Genomic DNA, 24688 nt, shown 5'->3' on the forward strand with positions numbered 1-24688 from the left:
TAAGGTCTAATGCCAAAATTAATATAACATATTAGTTATGGTGCGTATTCCCAAATTTCTTCTGGATGCCAAACCTTAGGATGGCCAAAAGCCTTCAAAATTAACATTTCAATTGACTTCAAATACCAGCCCGGATTTACTCACGTGGTTAGGCGTTTTGCTTCTATTTAAAAATAAGATGTCAACTCCTTCCACATTTTTTCTTCTTCCTCTTCTCTTTTTCACGGCAGGCTGATCACTGGCAATTACTCCATTTGCACAAGCGTTCGACTGCTTAGAGGTTCCTAATGAAACGGAACATAAAATTTATCAGCTGAAAGAAAAACAAAACCGATCAAACTTCCAGACAGAATCTATGACAGCAACAATACGGCTGTCTAAAACATAGAAATGTGAGGGTGGCATTTTTCTGCAAATGATTGTATCAGCCCAGCCTTTTTCCAGAATGATCTGACTGTTGCAGGGTTACTAAGGAAGCAAGAACGTAAATCTGAAGTTAAAATTAACCTTTTTCAAAAATTACTTGTAGAATCAGCTTTCATTTTGCAAGTTACTTTCTGGGGTGCCAGGCTTGGCTTGGCATAACACTAAAAATAATAATATTCAACTAGCTGTTATGGGGTAGATTGATTTAGTCCCTCTTATTGGTTTTTTTTTGGGGGGGGGTTGGGGTGTGGGAGGGAGAAGGGGGCACACCAAGGATCTTTTCAACACCAACAATACTTTAGCTGTCTTGGTGGTGTGGTTTCCACCTGTTTTTCTATGTCAGTTATTTTACAAGCATGCTGACTCATATAGGGCTACGTACACTGGTAGTTACATAAAAAGAAAAAAGAGTGCAGGAAAAAGTAACCTTGCTGTCACTCATTTTTAAAAATCATAAGGAAGTACAAGGCAGAAAGTAAAAGTTGGTGCCTGGCCACATGAAAGAAGCTGAGAAAGGTCAAAGAAAGGTCAGCCTTGAGTAGCACTGATAGGCACAGAGACAATAAACCCATTAGCTGGCTACTTGTAATAAGACTGAAGTTCCATCACACCAGTCAACCCCACTTTGGTATTCTCTTGTGTGTGTGTGTGTGTGTGTGTGTGTGCGCGCACACGTGCGCGCGAGTGAGGGGGGGGAGGGGAGGGAGGGAGGAGAGAGGGAGAGAGAGAGAGAACACACGCAGCTCTTTATATTGCCTGAAACTGTCTATGAAAAACCAGTAAATCTGTGGGACTTTTCAAAATGCTACGAAGTGTTTAAAGCTATTGGAGATTCTGATTCAGCTGAGCTTTACGAAGCGCCCTTTCATGATTTGATATCCTACGAAATTACTGTAAAATAGGGCAATAAAAAGTTACAACCACCATTTCACAATTTTACTGATCGCTTTGGACCTTACCTGACTCTGGCAAAGACTTTGGAAAATTGGCAAGGCTTGTCTCTGAAGCATTCTGGAGTTCATGTAGCCTGGCGAGGTACTGTTGCTGTCCTAACAGGCCATCTTCGCTTTCAAATGGTCTTTTCTGAGAAAGGCCCTGCTTCTGAAAAATTAATTTCAAACCACCTTCCTGTTAAGCAAATATAAAGAGTTAGCTGATTTCGTTGGGAAGAAGAAAGGATGTTGCGCTGTTTAGGATTTACATGCAGAGTTTTATGTCCAGGCCCCTCACCATCCCCACATGACAAAACAGGTAGTCCTTGGCTTAAAACCATTCATTTAGTGACCATTCAAAGTTACAATGGCACTGGAAAAGTGACTTATAACCCTTTTCACACTCATGACCATTGCAGCATCCCGTCACATGATCAAAATTCAGGCACCCGGCAACTGGCATGTATTTATGACAGTTCCAGTGTATTGGGGGGTCACGTGATCCCCTTTTGTGACCTCCTGACAAGTCAGGAATCGGGAATTGGGAAGCTAACTTAACTTAACTGTGCCGTGTTGCTAACTTAACTGCTGTGATTCACTTAACAACTTTCACTTAGGAACAGAAATTCTGAACTCCGTTGTGGTCGTAAGTCAAGGACTGCCTGCATTAACAATTGCATTCAGCCAGTTTCAATTATCAAATCCATTAGATAACTTTCATAAATATGCAACCGAAATGGAAATCCATAGATAACAAGAGACCAAGCTGGAAGAGGTTGAATTAATTCATGTGCGTTACCTGCTAACACCAGTGTGCAAACCTAAGGAACTATGGACATATCCTGATGGCTTGCTAATTTGGAATTGTAATTACCATAATCGAAAACTCCCCCTTTTTTTTTTACAAAAAAAAAAAAAGATAATTCTAAGATAAAAGATGCCAAACGTTGGAAAGTAATTACAGCGCCAGAAAAAAAGCATTGAGAAAGGCCATTCAAGGAAGCAACTCATCAGCAAAGACTGCAGAAGAGCAAGAAATGATGCCACGTTGTTGCCAGATCTTGAGAATGAGATTCTCAAAAGAGAGAGGGGGTAGGGGAGAAATGCTCCAAAATCGCTGCTCCAAAATACCCAGAAGTATTTAGGCCGAGGAGGCAAGATTGAGAGCAGGCAGCCACTTGTAGGTAAAGCATGCTGCACACGGCAATTGCAATCAGGTCCTAGGGCAATAAAAATAAACATACGTCATTGATTTTCACTGTAAACTCCTTTTCCTGCACATGCTTCTTCACCTTTGACATCTGTGCTGATTGGTCGCTTTCTTCTTTAACGTCTGCGCTTGGGGGAGTCGGGACGCCGGGCTCGCTGTAGTCTGCAGCGGCACCTGGGCTGTCTAGCAGCTTGGTGGTGTAGAAGGAAGCCACGGGATTGGTCTCGTAATTTCTCCTTGCCAAAGGCCATTTACCTTTCAGGACTGTTTGGCAAATACTATCCAGGCGGTTAATCATAACCCGATCCTAAAAGCAAACAGGAGGCTGCTTAGAAATGTCACATTCGTCTCCCTCGGGATTAACACGACTTGCAAACAATCAGTGTGTTAATAGCCAACAGAAAGGATGACTCCGAAGAAGTTTAGGAGCAATTATTTCCTGCTTTACCACAAAACTGCCCTAGGAGAAATTACAGAGTGTACCCAGTCAAAGGGACAAAAGCACACAAATGTCACTAATAACCATTTGTCTGAAATGCGGTAGGTTTTCTTGCTTGCTTGGTTGGACAAGACGACTTCCAAGGTCCCTTCCATTTTTTTTTTTAAACTACAAAAAGCAACATGATTTTTAACCTGAAGTGAAAAATGTTTTAATTTCCATTTCGTGACAGTAAGCATTTGGTTTCAACTTTACCTTGGGCCAGTAAGAAGCAGCTAACATATATCCACCTTGTAAGATACAACTAGAATTTGGTGTTCCGTTATTCATTTGGAAACTGTCCTGGGTTTCATCCTGCACAGTGCTTATGGAAGCCACACTTTCTTCATCGTATGCTTTCAAGTGAGGCGTTCCTTCCCCTGGAGGAAATTTTAGATAATCAGTAACCATACAGCAGTGGGGAAATGTAAAATTTGTTACTACCGGTTCTGTGAGCGTGGCTTGGGGGTGGTGGGAATAATGTGACTGGGTGGGACACACACACACACACACACACACACCCATGCCCAGCTGAGCCATGCGATCATCAGAGGTTTTTTGTTTTTTTTACTTTTAAAAGCATTCAGTCAGAGGTTGTAGAAAAAATGCTTTTAAAAGGTTCTGACGATCCCAGCTGAGCTGCACGATCATAAGAGGCTTTTTTTTTACTTTTAAAAGCATTTTTTTTGGCCGAAGAAAAAATGCTTTTAAAAGTAAAAAAAAACAAAAACCTGATGATTGCGCGGCTCAGCTGGGCATTGGCGTGTGTGTGTGTGTGTGTGTCAGGGATTTTTACTACTGGTTCTCCAAACCACCCGCCGATCCGGTCCAAATTGGGAGCATTTCACCCGTGCCATACAGGGGTGAAATGCATCATGCTATGCAGAGGTTTTGATGGGCACAATTACACCGCACGCTTCCAAGCACTTCCTGCCACTAAATTGTGAAGTACATACAAATAGTCCTCAATGTCTACAGAGATTCTCAACCATCCAACCATGGTTGTCCCAAAGGTGCTTTTTCCCCAAAGGCAACTGGACTTCCTTGGAAATGTTTCACTTCTTATCCAAGAAGCTTCTTCAGAACTTTGGGAAAAGCACCTTCGGGATAGATAGGTAGCCTTTGATTAATCACCATTCGTTCAACGGCCAGTTAAAATGACAACAGCATCAAAATGAATGGCATTTTTCAGTGGTAGCACCAGGGCCAGGCCAAAAGAAGAGGCCTTCCAGGAGAGGCACCTGTCATGCTCCTTACCTGACACTCCATCTGCTTAACAACCTGTGAGATTGCTTAACAATCAGGACATTAAGCGAGATGTCAATGGCCACCTTGCTCAATGGCTAAGGCTCTGTTGCCAATTGAGGTGAAAAATCAAGGACTATTTGTAAATTCATATTGCATTACAGATGAGAGAAATTAAGTTAGGAAGAATTGGCTTGAGATACAGGACAATAGTAACAGTAGCACCATTTTTTTTAAATCAAAGGACAAATACCTGCCCCGCTATACACAAACAATATCACAATTATAAGAAAAAAATTGAGAATCTGATCATCAAGCACATAAAAATGGGCACTGGAATATTAAATAATTAAAGGAGATTAAATTGCATTGATGAATGTTTCCTTCTAGCTACAAAACAGTCTACCAATTTCTTTTGCAAGTCATCTAGGAAAGTTGAATGTGGCTTATCAGCATAAATGATAAGGGATTAGGTGATATAGGTGATTATATTGGAAAAATCTTAGCTCCATACTCAATTTTTTCTTACTTGGTAGAACCATAAAAAATTATTAACTAGCTACTAATATATTTTTTTTGTAAATACATAATTACCTAATTTTTTTTTTGCTCTATAAAAGTTATTTTTAAAGAGTAAAAAACATTCTAGTGGAAGAAAGATGACTCAATAATAGGATTGTTTGTTCTGCAAAGAGATTATATACACCGTGAGCATAAGGATTTTGTTTGGACTAATCTGGAACTTATTTTCTCTTCCACGCACACTATAAAGATTACAGTGCAGATATTCTTCTGATTGTGCAGCTTTCGGGATCTCACATCACAATTTTTAAAGATGCATTTCTATATCCATATATAGAAAGTGTACAAATTTTCATGTGAATTAAAAGAGCAATTTACATCAAAAAAGAGATCATCATGGAACGAATTTGAGAATGAACAAACAACTGACATATTGAAAATATTCTGTACAGACTGTAAAAGGTAAAGGTAAAGGTTCCCCTTGTACATATGTGCTAGTCGTTGCCGACTCTAGGGGGCGGTGCTCATCTCCGTTTCAAAGCTGAAGAGCCAGTGCTGTTCGAAGACGTCTCCGTGGTCATGTGGCCGGCATGACTCAACGCAAAGGCGCACGGAACGCTGTTACCTTCCCACCAAAGGTGGTCCCTATTTTTTCTACTAGCATTTTTACATGCTTTCAAAACTGCTAGGTTGGCAGAAGCTGGGACAAGTAACAGGAACTCACCCCGTTACCCGGCAGCACTAGGGATTTGAACCACTGAGCTGCCAACCTTTCGATCAACAAGCTCAACATCTTAGCCCCTGAGCCACCTTTTTACAGACTGTAGTGCAGAAAATTGGTCTCTATAAAGAGTTCAAGAATAATAACAGACAGAACACACATTCTGTTCTAGAAATAGGGTTACAGACGATAGACTTCATCAGATTTTTTCCTTGTTCTTAAGCAAGATTAATTTCCCCCAGCAATTGATTAGAGTATTTCTTTGTTTTTCTAAAACACACTACTGATCTATCTGAAAATCCGTGAAAAGTAGTTTATGTCTTTCTCTGAATCAACTACTGAGGTGTTGTTTTTTTAAAAGGCACTTACGTCTCTTTTGGGCCTCCTCTTCATCACTGTCACTCTCTTCCGACGAAGAGGAAGAGGAGGAAGAGGAAGAGGAGGAGGAAGAGGAGGAAGAGGATGACGACGCTGAAGAACAAGATGAAGACGACGAAGAGCTGGATCCTGATCTGGAACGAGAGCAAGAGGAAGAAGACGACGATGAAGATGAAGACGATCTGGAAGAACAGGATGATCTCTCTGAATCGGAGTCGGAATCAGAGCTAGAGTCTGATCCTCTCTTCCCAGATCTCGGCTTTTTGGAAGCAGCGTTTAGCGTTAAGGGTTCGGTCCTTGCTGCCACCATGCGCCTGTCGTGATCCCCCTTCGGAACAGGCTTGGGGTCCGCAGCATGCGAGGGTGATGAGCCACTCTTCGGGCTTGCCGGTTCTGCCTTCACTCCCATCTGCACGTTTTCAGTAGACATGGACTCTTCGTCTGAAGAATGAGGTTCTTTGTGGTTTTCGTCCTTAGGTTTCGCATCCTCAAGCACGTTCCCTTTGGCGTCTGGCAGCCTGGCTTGAGGCATGAGAGGAGAGGCCGACAGAGTCATCTGGTACGATTGCAAGAGCGGAGTAGAAGTCCTTGGAAGTGCAGCTTTGCTATGACTGTAGCTCCTCTGAGCTGACATGAAGGAGAGTTCAGGGTCGCGAAGGATGTGGTAATCTGTCCTGCTAACTCCGTGTTTCGCGGCACCAACCAACAAATCCCAATCATGGGTCCCACATTCCCACCAAACGGGCAAGTCTGGATTTGGCTGACAAAGTTTTAATCGCTCACAGAGCTGAGGATGACGGACAGCTTGCTCTCGTACCTTTCTGAGGAGCTCGATGCGGTATAAGGTTCGAGATGCACGCTCCTCTGTTATTGGCTGGATGAAAAGGTTTGAATCCACAAAGTCTGCACAGGAAACACACACACACACACACACACACAAAGAATTAAGACTTGTAGCAGGATCTTCTACGTTTGGTTGGAATCTTGGACATTAAATGTGTTTCACTTATTTTTGTAAGAGAGTATTATTTATCCATCCATCCCCCCAAATCTCTTTTTCCTTCAGTGAAGACAACGCTACCTTCTAAGGTAAAACAAATTTAGGAGCTATTGCTTGTTTTGGGGAAAGGATTATCTAAACATTATGATATATCAAACATGCGTTTCACGATGTAGGATATGTGTTTTGTTTTTATTGCTCCTAAAATAGTTTTTCTTTCTTTTTTTGGTGTGTGTGTGTGTGTGTGTGTGTGTGTGTGTGTGTGTGTGTGTGTGAAGTATTATAAGCAACCCACCATCTTTTGAAGGTAAGCGACAAACTCTTCTGCACATGGCCATGAACGCATATAGATATTTCTCTAAACTTTCGTCCGTTTTTTTATGCAGCCTCGCCATCGCTCGAAATTTTGTCCAGTCAAACTGGGCTCTGTCTGGATCAAATACTACACCAAAAGTAGACACCACTCTATAGAAATCGGCTTCTTCTCTTCTTGTCCATCTAGATGGAAGGGCAAAGGGGAACATAGATCACAAATGAACCGTGTTCCCAGAACACCATAGAGACATTAGAGGACATTTTTTTAAATAAAAATAATATTTATTGAATTTCCAAAAGTCAAAATACACAATAAAAAAAAGCACAATACCACATAGGTATCTACATACTACATGGGTTATGTAGATACACAGAATTGGAAACATCTGGATATCCCACTGGATCAAATTATAATAAAAAAAATATATGAATGTGCAGAAATGGACAGATGATGGAAATGAAGGAGAGGGAAGATACTGAATATTATCGAATATGGAATAGATGGTATTCCTGGCTGAAGAGTAAGCATAAAATGTAAGGGAGATTTTTGTCATGAGACTGAATTCTGAATAGAGGTTAAGATAATTTAAATAAGAATGTTGATTTATAGAGATACTTAGAAGTAGAATCTGTATATAGAGGTTAATATAGGATAAGAGATATCGACATCAGAGGACTTTTTGAGATCTGCACTAATCATAGCTTACCTTTGCTGTCTTTCAATTTTGGCAGCCACTTTTGGATTTAAAACAGCTTCTTCAAAGGCAGCTGGCATCACACAAGCCTGGACAGAAAAAGGTGCTTGAATGGGCTGGCTTTGCCTGCTCTTACTGGTACGCTGATATGCTGTTATGAGACGACGCAACCGTGTTGTTAAGGCAGACTGAGTTGGCCAGTAAAGCTTGTCTCCTTCAATGATCTGACCATCTGTAATTGAGAAAGATGACTATAATAATTGGTGTTGGTTTACCACATTAAGTATCACACAAAGTGGAAGGTTGCATTTCAGAAGTGCAATTGTTGAAGTAGAAAGTTAAAACCATGAGATTTTACCTCCATCTCCTATTACAAGATCCCCTGGCGATGAGGCATCATCCTAAGAAATAACATTCAGAATGCAAAATGAACGGAAGCACAATTCAGTTGCAATATATGATGCGTTTTGAAGTTGACTCAACACACCAAAAGCAGCAGAGACTTAAAAGTTAACTATGGATGACTGACAACTCTCATTTATATATAAATTCGTGATCTCTCTGTACGAAACTCGTGATTTCTCTATACAAAGAACTGCATCACATGAAATGAATGCAGTTGTAGTTAATACAGCTCACCAAATATAACCAAATAATACAACAATGAACGTAATTGTAAATAATAGAGTTAACCACATATAGTTAACCAAGACAAATATGTAGCCTCAAAGGTTAAGATTGAGAACTCTATAAAATATATTTAGTGTACTTATTTACAGGGTTTATAGGTGATCCAGTGAGAACTGACATGAATGTTGGGGAAAATATAGTTCCAGAGGAGGGGGGAAATCAGCCCTCTTTATTTGATGTATTCGGCTGGCAGATGTTATTGGGAGATGGCACTCCAACAGATGTTCAGGCCTTCAAAGAGCTTTAAATGTGCAACCAGCATCTTGATTTGCATCTGAAAGACAACTGGTAACCAGTGGGACTTCCACCCCATTGGTGTTATATGGGAGTAATGATAGGAGTCCATAGCTACTTAGGCTGCTGTATTCTGGGACAGCTGTAGTTGTGCATACTCTTCAATGGCAGCACCAAGGGGATCACACTGAAGTAGTCCAACCGAGAGGCGATTATGGCCTGAGTGACTGTGAACAAAGACTCCTGTTCTGGGATAGGTCACAACTGTCACATCAGATGAAGCAATGAAAGGGCCTCCTAGCTGTAATAGTCACTCATGTAGGTGCTGTGAATCCAGTAGGAGTTATAAGCTAATTCAGTACTGGAGGGGCATAACCCCACCCAGAATTTGGAATCTCCTTGGAGTCAGATGGCTTGCAAACCCAGAGCCGTTCTGTCTTGCTTGGATTAAGCCTTAACCTGCTCCTCCTCATCCAGATTCAAACACATTTACCCAAACTGTAAAGAAACGATTGAATGATGAAGTGAAAATGTGTTACCTCCATATCGTCTTTAAATAAGGCTGGGGCCGGTTTGTATTCTGGGTCTTCTACATCCCTAAGAAACACATTCAACACAGATGTGTAAATGATATGAAAATGAGTAACTATCATTTAGTTACTAAAAAAATAAGAAGGATAAAATGAGTTTATTTGCAGGAAAAAAGCAAATACTAGCAAAGAACTTGATTCTAATCATCTGATTCCTCTGTTCTTGAAATTGTGTTCTTTGAGAAAGACCACTTGTTGAAGTTACTCCTAAATTGTTCAAATTATCAAAACCTTGTGAGCAGTGGTAGGTTTCAAAATTTTTTACTACCGGTTCTGTGTGTGTGGCTTGGTGGGCATGGCTTGGCAGGTGTGGCAAGGGAAGGATACTGTAAAAACTCCATTCCCTCCCCAATCCAGGGGAAGGATACTGTAAAATCTCCATTCCGTCCCCACTCCAGGGGAAGGTTACTGCAAAATCCCCATTTCCGAGTCAGCTGGGATCGGGAGGCAGAGAATAGATGGGGGCGGGGCCAGTCAGAATTTTTACTACCGGTTCTCTGAACTACACGAAATTTCCGCTACCAGTTCTCCAGAACTGGTCAGAACCTGCTGAACCTGCTGAAACCCACCTCTGCTTGTGAGGAACAGATGTTCTGTTTTGCAAAGTATATCATAAATGGATGAGACAATGCTTAATGAATCAGATTAGTTACTAAATGGGATAGTATTTGCATGGGCGCTAAAAATGGCAACTGGCTTTCAAAAGCAGTTTAAAAATCTATACCCATCCATATAATCATTTGCTCTCTGCTCAGCAGCCACGGCCTTATCATCCGGTTTCCCCACTCTTTCCAAGAAGCAAAGGGCGGCATCTGCTCTAATTGTGTTGTATTTTTCATAACCTGGAAAGAAACGTATTCTGAATATAACCTTCAAGACAAAGTTCACCAAAAAGCAAGCAAGCAGATAATGTCCTTAGGGCTTACCATGTTTAAAAACACCTATCAATAGAGATTTATCTGCTTCTGTATCCCACCATTCGGCTGGCACTTCAGAGTGATCTGGTTCCGGGACCCAAATATCAATTTCACTGAAAGGTTTAGTCAGAAAGCAGGTGTTAAGTCTTCCCATTGTGAGATATAAACTTTCACGCAACACAGAAATGGGCCCAACATATATAAGTATCTAAATTTTAAATTAAAAGCATCAAAAGTTCTGTTAAAACTCACCTTAATTCAAAAGCTACTAACGATACTTATTTTTGATCAAGGAATAAAAGAAACAAACTCAGTATCATTTACCTGGCATCAACCCCTTCAAAAACTTTCTGGCATTCATTACCAATGACTTCTTGCTTCAAGTAATACAGCATTCTAACTCGAAGTAAAACCCTGAATATGCACGTAAAGATAAATATAAAGCTGTTTGAAACATTCCGATCGTTTTTATTTGAAAGAGTTCTTAATTTAAAATACATATGAAAATATGACCAACAGAAAATATGACCAACAATGTCCTATGATCATTTATCTACCAACACCACACAATTTTGGTTAGTTTTCCTAGCAAGATTCTAGATTACCTTTTTTTAAAAAAAAAAAATCCTTAAAATATAATTTGAATGGTGTTGCGTGTTTCATTTAAACTTAAACAGCTGAACAGACACATAAAGTCAAGATATTTTGAGACATTACCCAAAAGCCTGAAGGGAGAAGTTAAACTAATTGTAAACTAAATCCAGAATGAATGGACCACTTTTGAAAATACGAGTGCTTCTGCTTATATAATGCTCTCTGCTAATGCTTTAAAGACAATAGATGGCAGTATGAAAATTTATCAGCTGCCTCCAAACTGGAATTTCAAAACGGGTTTTGAATGAGTAAAATATTTCTCCCAAATTATCTATCCTAATTCTCTCTCTCTTTCTCTTACTTAGTGCCATTTCAAGTTATACTTGCACACGGAGAAGCTACTGACTCAATAAAATTGTTATCATTAACACTTAACCTATTTCATTAAAAATGCCAACATTAATTAACTCATTAGGTTTAGTAAAAGGATTTCTTTGTATTTCTAGAAGATATATTTTAAAATCACATTCACCATTATTTATGATAATATTAATATTAATAATCCAAGGCTTACAGTGCTACTTACTTATTACAGTGGTGTTTTATGTGCTTTTTATACCCATCATCTTGCAACAAATGTTCCGGATTGTACTTGCGAAGCCATTCGGCTTTATGTATATCAAATGTGCTTGTTTGGGTCTTAACTTTCTTTCCTTTTCTGCCCCTGGGGACAGGGGCTGACAAACCTAGGCCAAATAAGAATAGAAGGCAGGAACTTATATTTTTAATTACAGTTTATTAGAATCATGTCTGAGTAATAAATTCTTGGTTTAAAATAAGCTTTTGTTTGCTTGCTTGCTAACAGTAATATCCTTCAAAAGAGGCTTACCTAAGTGATTCTGTAATTCTCGAGTCTGCCCGTTCTCAGTCGGCGTAATAAGATCCCAGATAAAACTTTTAATCTTTTCATCTCCTCTATAATGGACAAGGCAATATGCTAGCAGGGCTCGGCAAATTATCTCCACGTCTTGTTCGTTTAGCTGTCTCTTGAAGCGCCCATGCGATAAAATTTCTCTCCAACGACCCCATCTATTTCGTTTTAATTTTGAACGTTTGAAACAAAAGCGACATATTTCAGATGATTTTTTATGCATTAACGCCCAATGTTAATTAAATGCATATTCTGAATCCATCATTTCTATCCAGAGATGACAGGATTGGCAATTCACATTGTCAATCACTCATTAGGATGCCGTTAAGGATGCAAAGATCTGAATAACTGTTATATGAAAAAAAAAATTAAACTATTTAAATTCTATGCATTCTACCTTGCAATATGAACTAGATTTTTTTGTCTATGACCAAGGGCCATATAGCTTGATTTTAGTATTTGCTGAAGGATGAAGTTTTGTGATCAGTACAATCTCCTCTTACAAAACGCTACATTATTTTGTAAAATTATATTATTGGAACCACAAACGTCAGAAAAAAATAGGGTAAAGTGAGACAATATTCTTTTAAAAAGGCACATTTTTCTTATACTATTCCAGAGTAAAAGAGAGAGAGAAATCTTACCCGTAAACTAACAGGTTTTTTTCAACCCTAAAGCACTCAGTTCTCCCATATCCACTGGAGCGATCACAAGGTCTTCTAAGTTTTGGTTTATCCTCTCCTTCGCTTTCAATGTCAGACAACTCGGCAAGTTCATCTTTTGTAGCATTAAAAGGCCTTGTTTGCTTCCTAATTCTTGGGGTGTCAATAACCAAGCTATTCTGCATAATATAAATAAATGTGCATTTGAAAAATCTCTGCAGATTAAGGCAGACAGGTTCCTAAAGCTCAAATTTCCAAAGCTTTGTGGTTACCGTATTTTTCGTAGTATAAGGCGCACCTTTTTCTCCCAAAAAAGAGGGTGAAAATCTGGATGTGTCTTATACTCCAAATGTAATCCTGCCCAGCTTCTCAAACGGAGTTTCAGATACTGAAAAAAGCATCAGAAAGGAAGCTTCAGAAACGAAGTCCCCAAACAGAGCTTCAGAGGCTTTTTTTCTGAAGTTGTTTTGGAGGCTTTCAGAGGCAGAAAAAAGTTTTTTCTGAAACGGAGTTTCAGAGGCAGAAAAAAAAGCAAGGCACAGAGCTCACAATTCACCTCTGGGAACAGCTGATTGGGGGATATTCCAGGAGGCCAATCCACCTGCCAATCAGCTTTTTTCTTATTTTCCTCCCCAAAAACTAAGGTATGTCTTATACTCCGGTGCGTCTTATACTCTGAAAAATATGGTATATAAAGAGTACTACAAGAGCCTATATAAACCAGGAGAAGAGTATAAAGTTCATTTCAGATGGTTTTTATAAACAAAACAGGCATATAATTAAAGCAGTAGACCATATTTTAGTCAGAATACTATTATTTGAAAAAAAATGCTCAAAGCTATTATAATTTTTAAAAAACCGTTAGCCATGGTCGCTCAGCAAAAACACTAGTAAATGTCATGGAAAATATACTTACTCTACCACTGATGGCATCTAGGTCTATTTCAGCTTTTTTGGCCCATTTTTGCCAGAAGTTGGGATCATCTAATGAAATATCTGTTCTGTTTCCAGATGCAACAAAACTAGCCTGAAATAACAAACAATAAAGCACCATAAAATAATAATTCTTTTTAAGGTAGGGCGAATGAGATAAGATTGTATCTTAATGCTAGGGATGAATCCCATTTGTAGGATCAGATACTTTTGTCAATTGTTAGTTACACATGATACAAAGTGTTCTGTCATGGATTCAAATTAGCCACACAAATTTATTTAAAGTTAACATCTCACTCTTTTTTTTTTTAACATAAAGCTTTTCCCATTCTGAGTGCAGCTCTACAGGTTTAAAAACAAAACAAGCAGTTCCAAACATTGTGGAAATTTTAAGCTCAACAAACAAGAGTGTTCTTGAGCTTCAATACTACCAAAATATTCAAAACAACCCATTCTGTGCTCAAAACAATTCAAAGTGAAACACTCTGTACACCTTTAAAAACACCAGGGCAGTTCAGAGCTCACAGAATTTACTTAGCACCCTGTGAAAAAGGCACATTTAATATTTGCTGAACAGTTTGTAACTACCTTAGCGAATGTAGAGCCCCTCCCTTCAGATTCAATTGTGATTGTTTTTGTGCGGCGTTGCAAGATTTGATCGATATCTTCTTCGCAGAACTTAGAGCCTTCATCCTCTTCATCCATAATGGCACCATACGCCCCTCTTCGAAGCAAGTCTTCAATTTCCTTTTTGGAAAGTTGCTGAATCTGAAGAAGTAGGATTTGGATACATTTAAAAGAGCAAGAAAAATAATTTTGTTTACTCATGGTCTTGCGTAACAAAAATATTTTTTCGTTTAATCATACATGTTATTTAATAAAAACAATTTCTTTCTATCTTTACTGGAAATATTGTAAACCATTACATTATTCTGATTTATTTTAATAGAGGGAGGCCTCGACTTACATCCACAACTGAGCCCAAAATTTATGTTGCTAAGTGAGAAAGTTGTTGCACTATTTTACAACCTTTCTTGCCACGGTTAAGTTAACAGGGTTGTTAAGTGAATCTGGCTTCCCCATTGACTTTGCTTGTCAAAAGTTGCAAAAGGGGATCACATGACCCCGGGATGCTGCAGCCGTCGTAAATATGAGTCTGTGGCCAAGCATTTGAATTTCAATCCCTTGACCATAGGGATGATGCCATGGTCGTAAGTGTGAAAATGGTCATAAGTCACTTTTTTCAGTTGCTGTTGTAACTTCAATTGGTCACTAAATGAATGGTTGTAAGTTGAGGAATACCAAACCGGGTTTTTTTTAGCCATGCCACTACAAATAAAACCCACCCATGCTTTCTTATTTAAATAGATACACAGTTTTAAGGATTCCCAAGCTGGATTTTGTAGGCTTTCCTTTAAGTCAGACGCCTAAGGGAGGGATTGAAACATCCCAACAAACAATGGTTTATTCCGTTCAAGATAGTCAACCATTTAACTCAAGTTTGTTGCAAAATGAATGAATTGAAATGAAAGTAAAGAGAGCCAAGAAGTGGTACAAAGTTTTATGAAATGTTTAGCTTTTGAAGATTTCCTTTGGAAATTGGTTGGGGGGAGGAAAGCACTTTTTCTTCTTTTGCATTTTGTGCATTTCTAGTTTTTGTAATGAAACAAAGGGTACATACACCGCCAACGCTGTTTTCTCGGCCACTCATGCTCTGCAAGACAGCTTTGTCTAAGCCGAGCTTTAGGCTTGCTCTGTCAAACATCTCCCTTTCGTAGGAGTTTCTTGTTATCAGCCTGTAGACTTTCACTGCCTTGTTTTGGCCAATCCTATGGCAACGAGCTTGAGCCTAAAGAGACAGGACATCAAAACCCATCAAAAAGACCCTGTCATAATTAATTCAATTAAATTTCCTGTCACACGATTAAAATTGATGTGTTGACAGGTTATACCTGCAAATCGTTCTGAGGATTCCAGTCTGAATCGAAAATTATACAAGTATCAGCTGCTGTTAAATTTATGCCTAATCCGCCAGCTCTGGTGCAGAGAAGGAAAACAAACCGATCGGAATCCGGCTTGCTAAATCGATCAATGGCGGCCTGACGTAGGTTTCCTCTCACTCTCCCATCGATTCGCTCATACAGGTACCTTTGAAGTATTAAAAAAAAAAAAGGAAGCAATTCAAAGAAAGCCCTGTCAGTATTAGAGTTTAAGACTTCAGTGGATCAAGTATCTAAGATTTGATATCTAAGAATCACCTGGCTTGTCTACTCCAGCTACTGGTGTTGAAATCCACGTGGCTTCAAGCTGCCACGGTTGAGAAATACTAGCATTCAAGGCAAATCCACAGCTGAATATTCATGCACAGCTCAGCACATTAACCAAGCACGTACGATGAGGTCAACATGGGTGTTTGCAATAAGGAAAGCTCACCTTTTATGTATTAGGTAATCTTCCAGGATATCAAGACAACGGACCATCTGAGAGAAGATAAGCACCTTGTGGCCTCCCGCTTTCATTTTTGGAAGAAGTTTATCAATGAGGACTAGTTTCCCAGCAGATTGGATCATTGCTTGCAGGTGAAAATCAGGAGCACTTGGACTATAGGTTTCCCTAAATTCTCCTAAGATTTTTTCCTCAGCTCCTGTGTTCAGGAAAAGCAGAAAACCCAATTTGCGTTAGTCTTTTGTTTCCAAGTACAGAAACATTGTACAGTTTTGGTCTGGATTGCCTAAGAGGCACATATCAGAAACGGAGCAATAAATCCTCCACAATTAGCATAAGGAAATATTTACTGCTGTCCACCATCCTCTGACACTTTTATGACTGCTTCTCATGGAAACTGTCAGGTGAATCACCCCCGTTACGTTCTCAACTGAGAAACGTATAATAATGTTACATAAAGCAACATTTTTTTAAAGTGGGTTGTAAACAAATGGATTCTCAAGGATTCTTTCTTTAAGGAATTGATCCTAATTCTAAAGTCAGTGGTGACGACCTCACTATGAACAAGGCCTAAAGTAAATAAAGAAGGTGTTTGTTTGTTTTTTTTAAAAAAAACATACCTACCTTTGATAAGATATGGGTGATTGCAGCATTTCCTGAGTTCCATCATGGTATTAACTAAGTTGGGCACGTTTGCTTGCCCTGCCCCTTTGGACAAAAATGCAAAGTTTTTCTCTAAAATAGCTCGATAATATTTCTTCTGGATATTTGTTAACTCCACTTCAATAATAGTTTCTTGCTTGGGAGCCAATTTTTTCTCTACATCTTCTTTCAGTCTTCTTAGCATCATCGGTTTCAGAATAGCCTGCAACTTTTGCACCTACGTAAAACATAAACAACTAACTAAATGCTAAAGAACTAGAATTTACAAACCCTTCGGTCACCACACAAGGATGATTTAAGGTTCGAAGCTCAGGAAGCTCAAACTGCCCAAGGAGCTGCTGATCCAGTTCTACAGAGGAATTACTGAGTCTGTCATCTGCACTCTATAACTGTCTGGTTCGGTTCTGCAACCCAACAAAAAAGACACAGACTTCAGAAGATACTTAGAATTGCAGAAAAAACAGTGACTACCAACCTGCCTTCCATTGAGGACCTGTATACTGCACGAGTCAAAGAGAGGGCTGGGAAAATATTTACACACCACTCACATCCTGGACATAAACTGTTTCAACTCCTACCCTCAAAATGATGCTACAGAGCACTGCACACCAGAACAACTAGACACAAGAACAGTTTTTTCCCGAAGGCCATGACTCTGCTAAACAAATAATTCCCTTAACACAGTCAAACTATTTGCTAAATCTGCATTACTATTAATCTTCTCATCGTTCCCACCACCCATCTCCTTCCACTTATGACAGCATGACTGTAACTTTGTTGCTTGTATCCTTACGATTTATATTGATATTGTTTCCTGATTGCTTATTTGTACCCTATGGCTATCATTAAGTATTGTACCTTAGAATTCTTGATGAACGTATCTTTTCTTTTATGTACACTGAGAGCTTATGCACCAAGACAAATTCCTCATGTGTCCAATCACACTTGGCCAATAAAAAATTCTATTCTATTAGAAGTTGAGGACTACCTGTACTGCAAAAGCCTGCAAAATTCTTGGCAAATCACTTCCTGAAACTGAAAGGAAATCTGGATATTGTAGGTTGCAAAGTGTTGCTATTTAAAGAAACACAGGGAAAACCAACTCTTCTAGATGTGTTCCACCTACAGCTGGAGGTGAGGTAGCTTTTGGAACCCAAGGGAACTTATTCATTTGCCACAAAGTAGGAGTCTGCACATATAAAAACTCACATTTTCTACCCATGATTTTTTCTGCCAAATTCTCTTTATATTTATACAACTGACATTAAACAACCACAAGAAATTAAAAGTACTTACATTCCTGAATAATTGTGACATTCTATAAAGTGTTCTGGGGAGACCATGAAATGAATTAATTTAATGGCCTGTATTGAAACGGGTAACTGATCCTGTTGTAGTTTCTGAATGTGTATGAATGTGAATCTTAATAGCGTAACATAAAAGATTCATACCTGTTCCTCTGTTTTAAGGTCTCCAAATTCCTGCATGAATGTAGATTCGGCTGGGAATCGCAGAGGTTCAAGGAAGTGAAGAAGGCTGAATAATTCTTCTACAGTGTTTTGCAGTGGTGTGCCAGTCAATAGCACCTTATGCTCCTAAAGATATGTATGCAAAATACATTTGACAAGAAGTTATAAACTAACTTTTGATCTAACTGGAATGACAAGAGAAAAATACAGAATAACAGAGCTGGAAGGTCTTTTACTCCAAGCCCCTGCTCAAGCAGGAGACCTTATACCATTTCAGGCAAATGGCAGTCTCCTTTTAAAAACTTCCAGTGATGGAGCACCCCAACTTCTGAAGGAAAGCTGTTCTATTGATTAATTGTTCTAACTAGCAGAACATTTCTCCTTAGTTCCTAATCTCCTTGATTAGTTTCCATCCATTAGTTTCCATCCTTCTTCTTTTGCCTTCAGGTGATATGGAGAATAGATTGCCCCCTCTTCTTTATAGCAAATATTGGAATGCTGCTATCATGTCACCCCTAATTCTTCTTCTCGCTAGACTAGACATACTCAATTCCTGCAATTGTTCTTCGTATGTTTTAGCCTCATATGCCAATTTATAAATAGTTATTTTAGTAACTTTTTTTTTTGCTCTTAAGTAATTTCATTTTACGCTAATGATCACAAAATACGTTTTGAGCAACAAAATGGCATATAATACAAAAAAAGATGGCTTAATGAGTTTAAAGGTCAAGAGAATCTAAGCTATACTGTAAACATAAAGATTCATGCAACGTATTAGAGGCAAAGTTATAAAATAAAGTTAAGCAGGTAGAAACACATATCCTTTCCTGATTTGTAAGCTGAAAAACAACAGTAAATCTTTTGACGGTGTGTAAATCCAACTCATGAGCATTCCAGCTCCCAAAGGACATCATGGTTTTGGAAAGAAGAAGTGAGCAACAATAAAACAACCAACTCAAGCTAAGAATCCAATGTATTCCTTGATTTGGAGTTTAACATTCTACCTTCTGTGTGTATTCATCTTTCTTGATATGAGTCATCTCTCATCACATTACTCACCAGATTCATGAGTTTGAGTCCCTCCAGAAGTTTGCAGTTTCTATTCTTCAATCGGTGTGCTTCATCAATGATAACACAACGCCATTCAATTGCATTGAGTTCAGGACAGCCCCCAAGAATCATTTCGAAAGTGGTGATAATGGCCTGGAACTTGTAGGTATCCCTAATGATGCGGCCCTGGGAGAATATAAATGAAAGCAAAACACAGTCTGCAACCTTATTGCAAACTTCCCATTTTTCATTGCATCTGCTAGTGAAGTTAATGGCTGGATGAGCAAGGAAGCTTTTTAAATTAGGTTGCTCTCTGATAAAGAACTGTATCAAAATTTGCATGCCAAAACCACTCTCTTTTCCAGCACATATATGGATAATAACCTGATATACAAGAGAAAGAAACAAAACATTCAAAAGGGAGTTGGTATAAAAAATTATTGGGTACTTAGGAGCCAGGACTTGGCAGCACAAGGAAAGAACAGCCAGCGACTTAAGAGGTGGCCATCAACACACCAATCAACAAACAAAAAGCCACACACAACCAGGCACCACATAAATATTAGGCAGAGACTAGCCCAAAGCACACATTCTGGTAGTTCCCCGAGGATGGGTTCTAGCATGAGTCTAAAAGCTTGGAAGACTAAACCTCTGGACTGACCCAGATTAGATCATATAAATGATCTCTCTAAGTGTTATCTAAATTCTCAAGATGCCAAATATCTAGGCAAAGTATTTGGGAAGCATAATCAGATACCTCTAAATACAATTCTACAGGTTTTTAGTACATTCATCCCTTTCTCGAGTGCATAAAAATAATCTGTCACATCAAAACAAATACACTATACCGGGGGTGGGTGGGGGGTATCCAAACTTGGCAGCTGTAAGACTTGTGGGCTTCAACTCCCAGAATTCATCAGCCAGCCATGCTGGGAGTTGAAGTCCACAAGTCTTAAAAGTTGCCAGGTTCAGAGACCCCTGTACTATGCAATACATATACCGTACTTTTTGGAGTATAAGACGCATTTTCCCCCACTAAGAGGGTGGAAATGTTGGTATGTATTATACACCAAATACAACCATTTTTGGCCTCCCAAAACCCCACCCCATATGTCCTGTTTTCATCAAAAACAGGCCCATTTTTCATGAAAATGGGATGCGCAGAGGGTTTGGGAGGCCTGCAGAGTTCTTCTGGGGGCTGGGAAAGGCAAAAACACAATGTGTGGGGGATTTGGGAGGCCAAAAATGGGCCTGTTTTCATGAAAAATGGGGCGCGGAGAGGGTTTGGGAGGCCTGCAGAGTGCTCCCAGGGGCCAGGGAGGGCAAAAACCAGACGCGCGGAGGCCAAAAACCTTTTTTTTTTCTTGTTTTCCTCTTCAAAATCTTGGTGCGTCTTAATAGTCCAAAAATACGGTACATCCACTCGCCATGTTTACTGTGTAGAATTCAGTTCCGAAAATTACCTGTGAATCCCTGAAATACATCTCATAGCGCTGGATCATTTGCCTACTAATCATGCTTCCGTGATAGACCACAACATTGAGATCGGCCCAGGTGCGGAACTCTCTCTCCCAGTTGGTGATGGTTGAAAGCGGAGCAATGATCAAGAAGGGTCCTCTTATACCATTCAGAAGGATTTCATAGAGGAACATTATCGATTGGATGGTTTTGCCAAGGCCCATTTCATCTGCTAAAATGCAGTTTTGTCTGAAAACACAAGCACACTGGTTGGTAGGGCCGTCGGGAGGAATAGATACAGAAATACAGAATAACAGCGTTGGAAGGGAGCTTGGAGGTCTTCTAGTTGAACCCCCTGCTCAAGCAGGAAACTCTATACAATTCCAGATAAATGGCTGTCCAATCTCTTCTTAAAAACCACCAGGGATGGAGCACCTGTAAGTTTTTGAGGCAAGCATTCCAGCGGTTAATTGTTCTCATTGTTAGTTCTAGGTTGGATCCCTCTAATGATTTTCCACCCATTATTTCTTGCCCTGACCCTCTGCTTCTTTGGAAAACAGGTTGACCCCGGGTGAAATCCAGCAGGTTCTGGAGAACCAGTAGCAGAAATTTTGAGTAGTTCGGAGAACTAGCAAATGCCACCTCTGGCTGGCCCCAGAGTGGGGTGGGAATGGAGATTTTGCAGTATCCTTCTCCTGCCACACCCACCAAGCCACACTGCGCCCACCAAGCCACACCCACAGAACCGGTAGTAAAAAAAAAACTGGATTTCAACCACTGGGTTGACCCCTCTTCTCCGTGACAGCCCTTCAAATATTGGAAGACTGGCTGTCATGTCACCCTTAATCCTTTTCTTCATTAGACTGGACTAAAGTAGAATAAAACATCTATGCTAGATTTTGAAGCATAGTTATTAACTGTAATTAAAAAGCAGGGATGAATTTGTGCTGCAAAAATGGCTGGAAAGACTTCAGAGTTAGTAAGGTCTGACTAAAAGAACATTTCATACGTCTCCCTTAATTGCTTCCTATGCCTCACAATAAGATTCCGCTCAATCTTATCCCGTGTGTACCAATTTTAATCATATCCCATTTTATTATTTTTGGTGCATCCGATAGTATTTCAAACCAGGAATACTTCAACTTACTTTAGAAGCAGCTATAAGAGCAACATTACTGTGACTAGTTTAGAGAACGTACCTATTATACCAATTGAAAAGAAGCCAGTTGAGACCTTCTAATTGGTATTCCCTGAGTTGGTTGCCATTTTTATATTCCCTGGACTGCTCTATTTTCTTCCATGAATTAGGAGGAGGGCGATCCTTGGAAATAAAATACAAAATGAAACGCCTTTGAAATTATCCACTTGAAGAAAAAAAAAAGCAAAAAATGGGGGGGGGGATGGGGAAGGACTATGAAGAATATATCCCTGTAAATCTGGGACACTGTAAACTAGCTTTTGAAAGGCAGTTGCCAAAATATGCACATTTATGCGAATAACTTATAAGAAATTAGTCTGAATTTTTGTTTTTTTTCATCATGCAGAGAGAGAGAGAAAGGGAGGGGGGGAGAGACAGACAGACAGACACACACACACAACACACACCATCAGGCTTCAGGTTCTTATAATTCCATCTAATCCAACCCAACCCAACCCATTCCTTATCTTCTCCTCAACGTCAGAGACCACACAAGAGATTTCTCTATTTTACTTCTCTGAAGGTGCTAAGATGGCTTTCTGCAATTCAATCAGACCTCGTGATACTATTTCTAGTAATATTTCTCAGTAGAATGGTTAGTTATCTCTAGTTCTCTTACCAATCGTCTTGAATCAAGCCTTAAAGCTTGCAGCTGTTCAAATTCTTCTATTTTTCCTTGGTCTACATCTTCTTTCAGTTCCCAAGTGCTGTCTTCATATGGCAAGGAACACCACTTTACTAAATAGTAAGTAACATGCTGCAGCGGGGGGGAAAATTACTAGGGTTATCCACTCAACCATCAGGGCTCTCATGTATAATTACTGAGCATAAATCTTCATTAGATGCCTTGAGCTTCCTTTCCCCATCATTTTTCTTTTTTCTTTCCTACCGCTCAATTCTTGGATGTTCTGAATATTAAATCTGTTATTTACCTATTTATTTTGTCCTACATTTTATTTCTATAGCTCAGAGCTAATAATCTGAAATAAATATATATATATATATATATATGGGTCAAGTACATATCAGTGTATATATGCATTAGCCCTTGATTTACATAAGAGTGGGTTGTTGTTGTTTTTTTCAAATTATACCTCTCCAGTGTCTTTATCTTCACAAAAGGAGACTTCTAAAACCCGGTCTACTTCAATATAATCAGGATTAAAAGGTTCTTCCTCCATCTAAAAATTAAAATAGAGTTATAAATATGTATACTTTATTTACCTGAACGAGATAACACAGTGGCGAGCTCGAAATACAGACTGCTATGCACTGTGATGGATCCATATTACTGGCTGTACCCAAATTATTAATAGCATGCCTTGAAAAAAACTGTTCTCTTCCCTTTTTTAAAAAGAAAAATCCATTTATAACATTTGACTAGTAAAAATGAACAGCGCAAATATGTCCTTTGTTAAAACAGCACCTAAACTGTAACACGGGGGTCCCCAACTTCCAGTCCGTGGAGACCGTGGCATGCCAGAGACCAGTCCACGCAAACAAGCAAAGCCCCATCCGCGGGATGCAGGCAGCACGCAAAACCACCCCTCCTCTGGTCCACGGAAAAAAACTCTTTCCACAGAACTGGTATCTGGTGCCTAAAAGGTTAGGGGCCGCTGCTGTAACATGACAAAGAACAAACTGTATAAAGCCCTAGCAATCAATACATTAATTGGTTCAGCAAGATTTCTGGGTGGAATTTTAGAGATACTCACATCTGCAAAAAAATGGGCTCTCTGTGCTTGCCTCAGCTTGAAACGTTTGATTTTCTGCTGGATTCTTTTGTCCTTTAAAAGCTGTTGCTCTGTAGCCCATTCACAGTGGAGGTAGGAGCTAGCATTACAAAAGGGCGTGGAACTGTATTATTGCAAGCACAGGTTTTTATGCAAGCTTTTACGACATTAAGACAACTTGTGCAACAAAAAGTGAAGTTTGGCTTTGTGCTAGAATTACGTTCTAGAGATTTTATTTACAGCATTTATTTCCTTGTTCTTGAACTCTGGAATGAAGTCAAAGGGCATACACAAAATACTGCACCCTTATTTTAGAATTAGATCTCTACCACAAAATGCACAGGATAAAAAAGTCCAAGCTATGGATTTGACTCATAAGCAGGAATAAAACATTCTCCTTCTAATTGCTAGTGTGATATAGAGACAGTTCTACGGGGTCAAAGGAATTTCAGAACCAAGGACAATTCTGTTCTATAGTTGCCTGACTTTTTTTTTTTAAAAATTACAAACTCAAGTACAAAGGTATGCTATTAATTTGGATAAATACTCCAAAATGTAGAACTCCTTCATACAGATTTATGATTTTAATTAGATGTGATGAAGTAGTCAACCAAAATAGCAATTTAACTACAATACTTACTAGTTTTTGTATTTAACAAAAAATTCTTCTGTTTCTACTGACACAGTCCCAGGAATCTGAAAATGTAGATCATGCATCCCGTTTAATATGCATTTACACATTATTTTACTTCTGAATTTAAAAACTCATGAAGACTTCCATAATTGTACTCACTTCTTTTTTGATAATTCTGGAAGATAAAATTTTATCTACAATTGCTGCATCTTCTTCACTTGGATTCTCCTGTTTAGATGAAAACATGAACGTTTTAATCATACAAGAATTATCCCCAGATGCCAAAGGAGAAGGAATTACTTAGCAACTAAAATGTTGTGAGTGTGTTTTAGGATTGACTCATAGCTTCCACCTGATGATTCAATAAGTGTGGCAAATAAAATCCTTGACACAAAGTTCTATTTGTACTCTTTCTTTCAGTGAACTAGGCAGATACTCATATATTTTGTTTTGACAATACAACTCCTACAGCAGTGAAACAGCAAAGGGTATGCATTGTACATGCAGCCCACAAAAGATCCTTTGAATAAAGGGGTTTAGAGAGCACCCAGAGCACAATGCACCA

The 24688-nt window shown here is 39.2% G+C and overlaps 1 protein-coding gene across 6 annotated transcripts in view; it reads right to left on the bottom strand.

Annotated features, from left to right (window-relative positions):
• The window catches only part of CHD9 (chromodomain helicase DNA binding protein 9), a 54222-nt gene that overhangs the window by 5652 nt on the left and 23882 nt on the right, over positions 1 to 24688 (bottom strand). For 4 of the 6 annotated variants that reach the window (XM_058154988.1, XM_058154992.1, XM_058154994.1 and 1 more), the window contains 30 exons: positions 24283 to 24351; positions 24130 to 24185; positions 23472 to 23589; positions 22851 to 22937; positions 22376 to 22513; positions 21758 to 21879; positions 20564 to 20807; positions 19110 to 19286; positions 18033 to 18176; positions 16543 to 16798; positions 15907 to 16117; positions 15426 to 15621; positions 15155 to 15322; positions 14062 to 14241; positions 13457 to 13567; positions 12523 to 12719; positions 11837 to 12036; positions 11534 to 11693; positions 10678 to 10767; positions 10363 to 10466; positions 10161 to 10278; positions 9386 to 9443; positions 8281 to 8323; positions 7935 to 8154; positions 7208 to 7410; positions 5904 to 6815; positions 3263 to 3426; positions 2603 to 2875; positions 1386 to 1554; positions 145 to 284 (listed from right to left, as the gene is read on the bottom strand). In XM_058154988.1, coding sequence (XP_058010971.1) covers positions 145 to 284; positions 1386 to 1554; positions 2603 to 2875; positions 3263 to 3426; positions 5904 to 6815; positions 7208 to 7410; positions 7935 to 8154; positions 8281 to 8323; positions 9386 to 9443; positions 10161 to 10278; positions 10363 to 10466; positions 10678 to 10767; positions 11534 to 11693; positions 11837 to 12036; positions 12523 to 12719; positions 13457 to 13567; positions 14062 to 14241; positions 15155 to 15322; positions 15426 to 15621; positions 15907 to 16117; positions 16543 to 16798; positions 18033 to 18176; positions 19110 to 19286; positions 20564 to 20807; positions 21758 to 21879; positions 22376 to 22513; positions 22851 to 22937; positions 23472 to 23589; positions 24130 to 24185; positions 24283 to 24351 — 5328 coding nt within the window. The remainder of the gene's footprint in view (positions 1 to 144; positions 285 to 1385; positions 1555 to 2602; positions 2876 to 3262; positions 3427 to 5903; positions 6816 to 7207; positions 7411 to 7934; positions 8155 to 8280; positions 8324 to 9385; positions 9444 to 10160; positions 10279 to 10362; positions 10467 to 10677; positions 10768 to 11533; positions 11694 to 11836; positions 12037 to 12522; positions 12720 to 13456; positions 13568 to 14061; positions 14242 to 15154; positions 15323 to 15425; positions 15622 to 15906; positions 16118 to 16542; positions 16799 to 18032; positions 18177 to 19109; positions 19287 to 20563; positions 20808 to 21757; positions 21880 to 22375; positions 22514 to 22850; positions 22938 to 23471; positions 23590 to 24129; positions 24186 to 24282; positions 24352 to 24688) is intronic. The other 2 variants (XM_058154990.1, XM_058154993.1) reach the window with 1 other exon arrangement.

The sequence above is a fragment of the Ahaetulla prasina genome, chromosome 12, assembly GCF_028640845.1.
Source record: "Ahaetulla prasina isolate Xishuangbanna chromosome 12, ASM2864084v1, whole genome shotgun sequence".
In the NCBI taxonomy this organism is placed as follows: domain Eukaryota; kingdom Metazoa; phylum Chordata; class Lepidosauria; order Squamata; family Colubridae; genus Ahaetulla; species Ahaetulla prasina.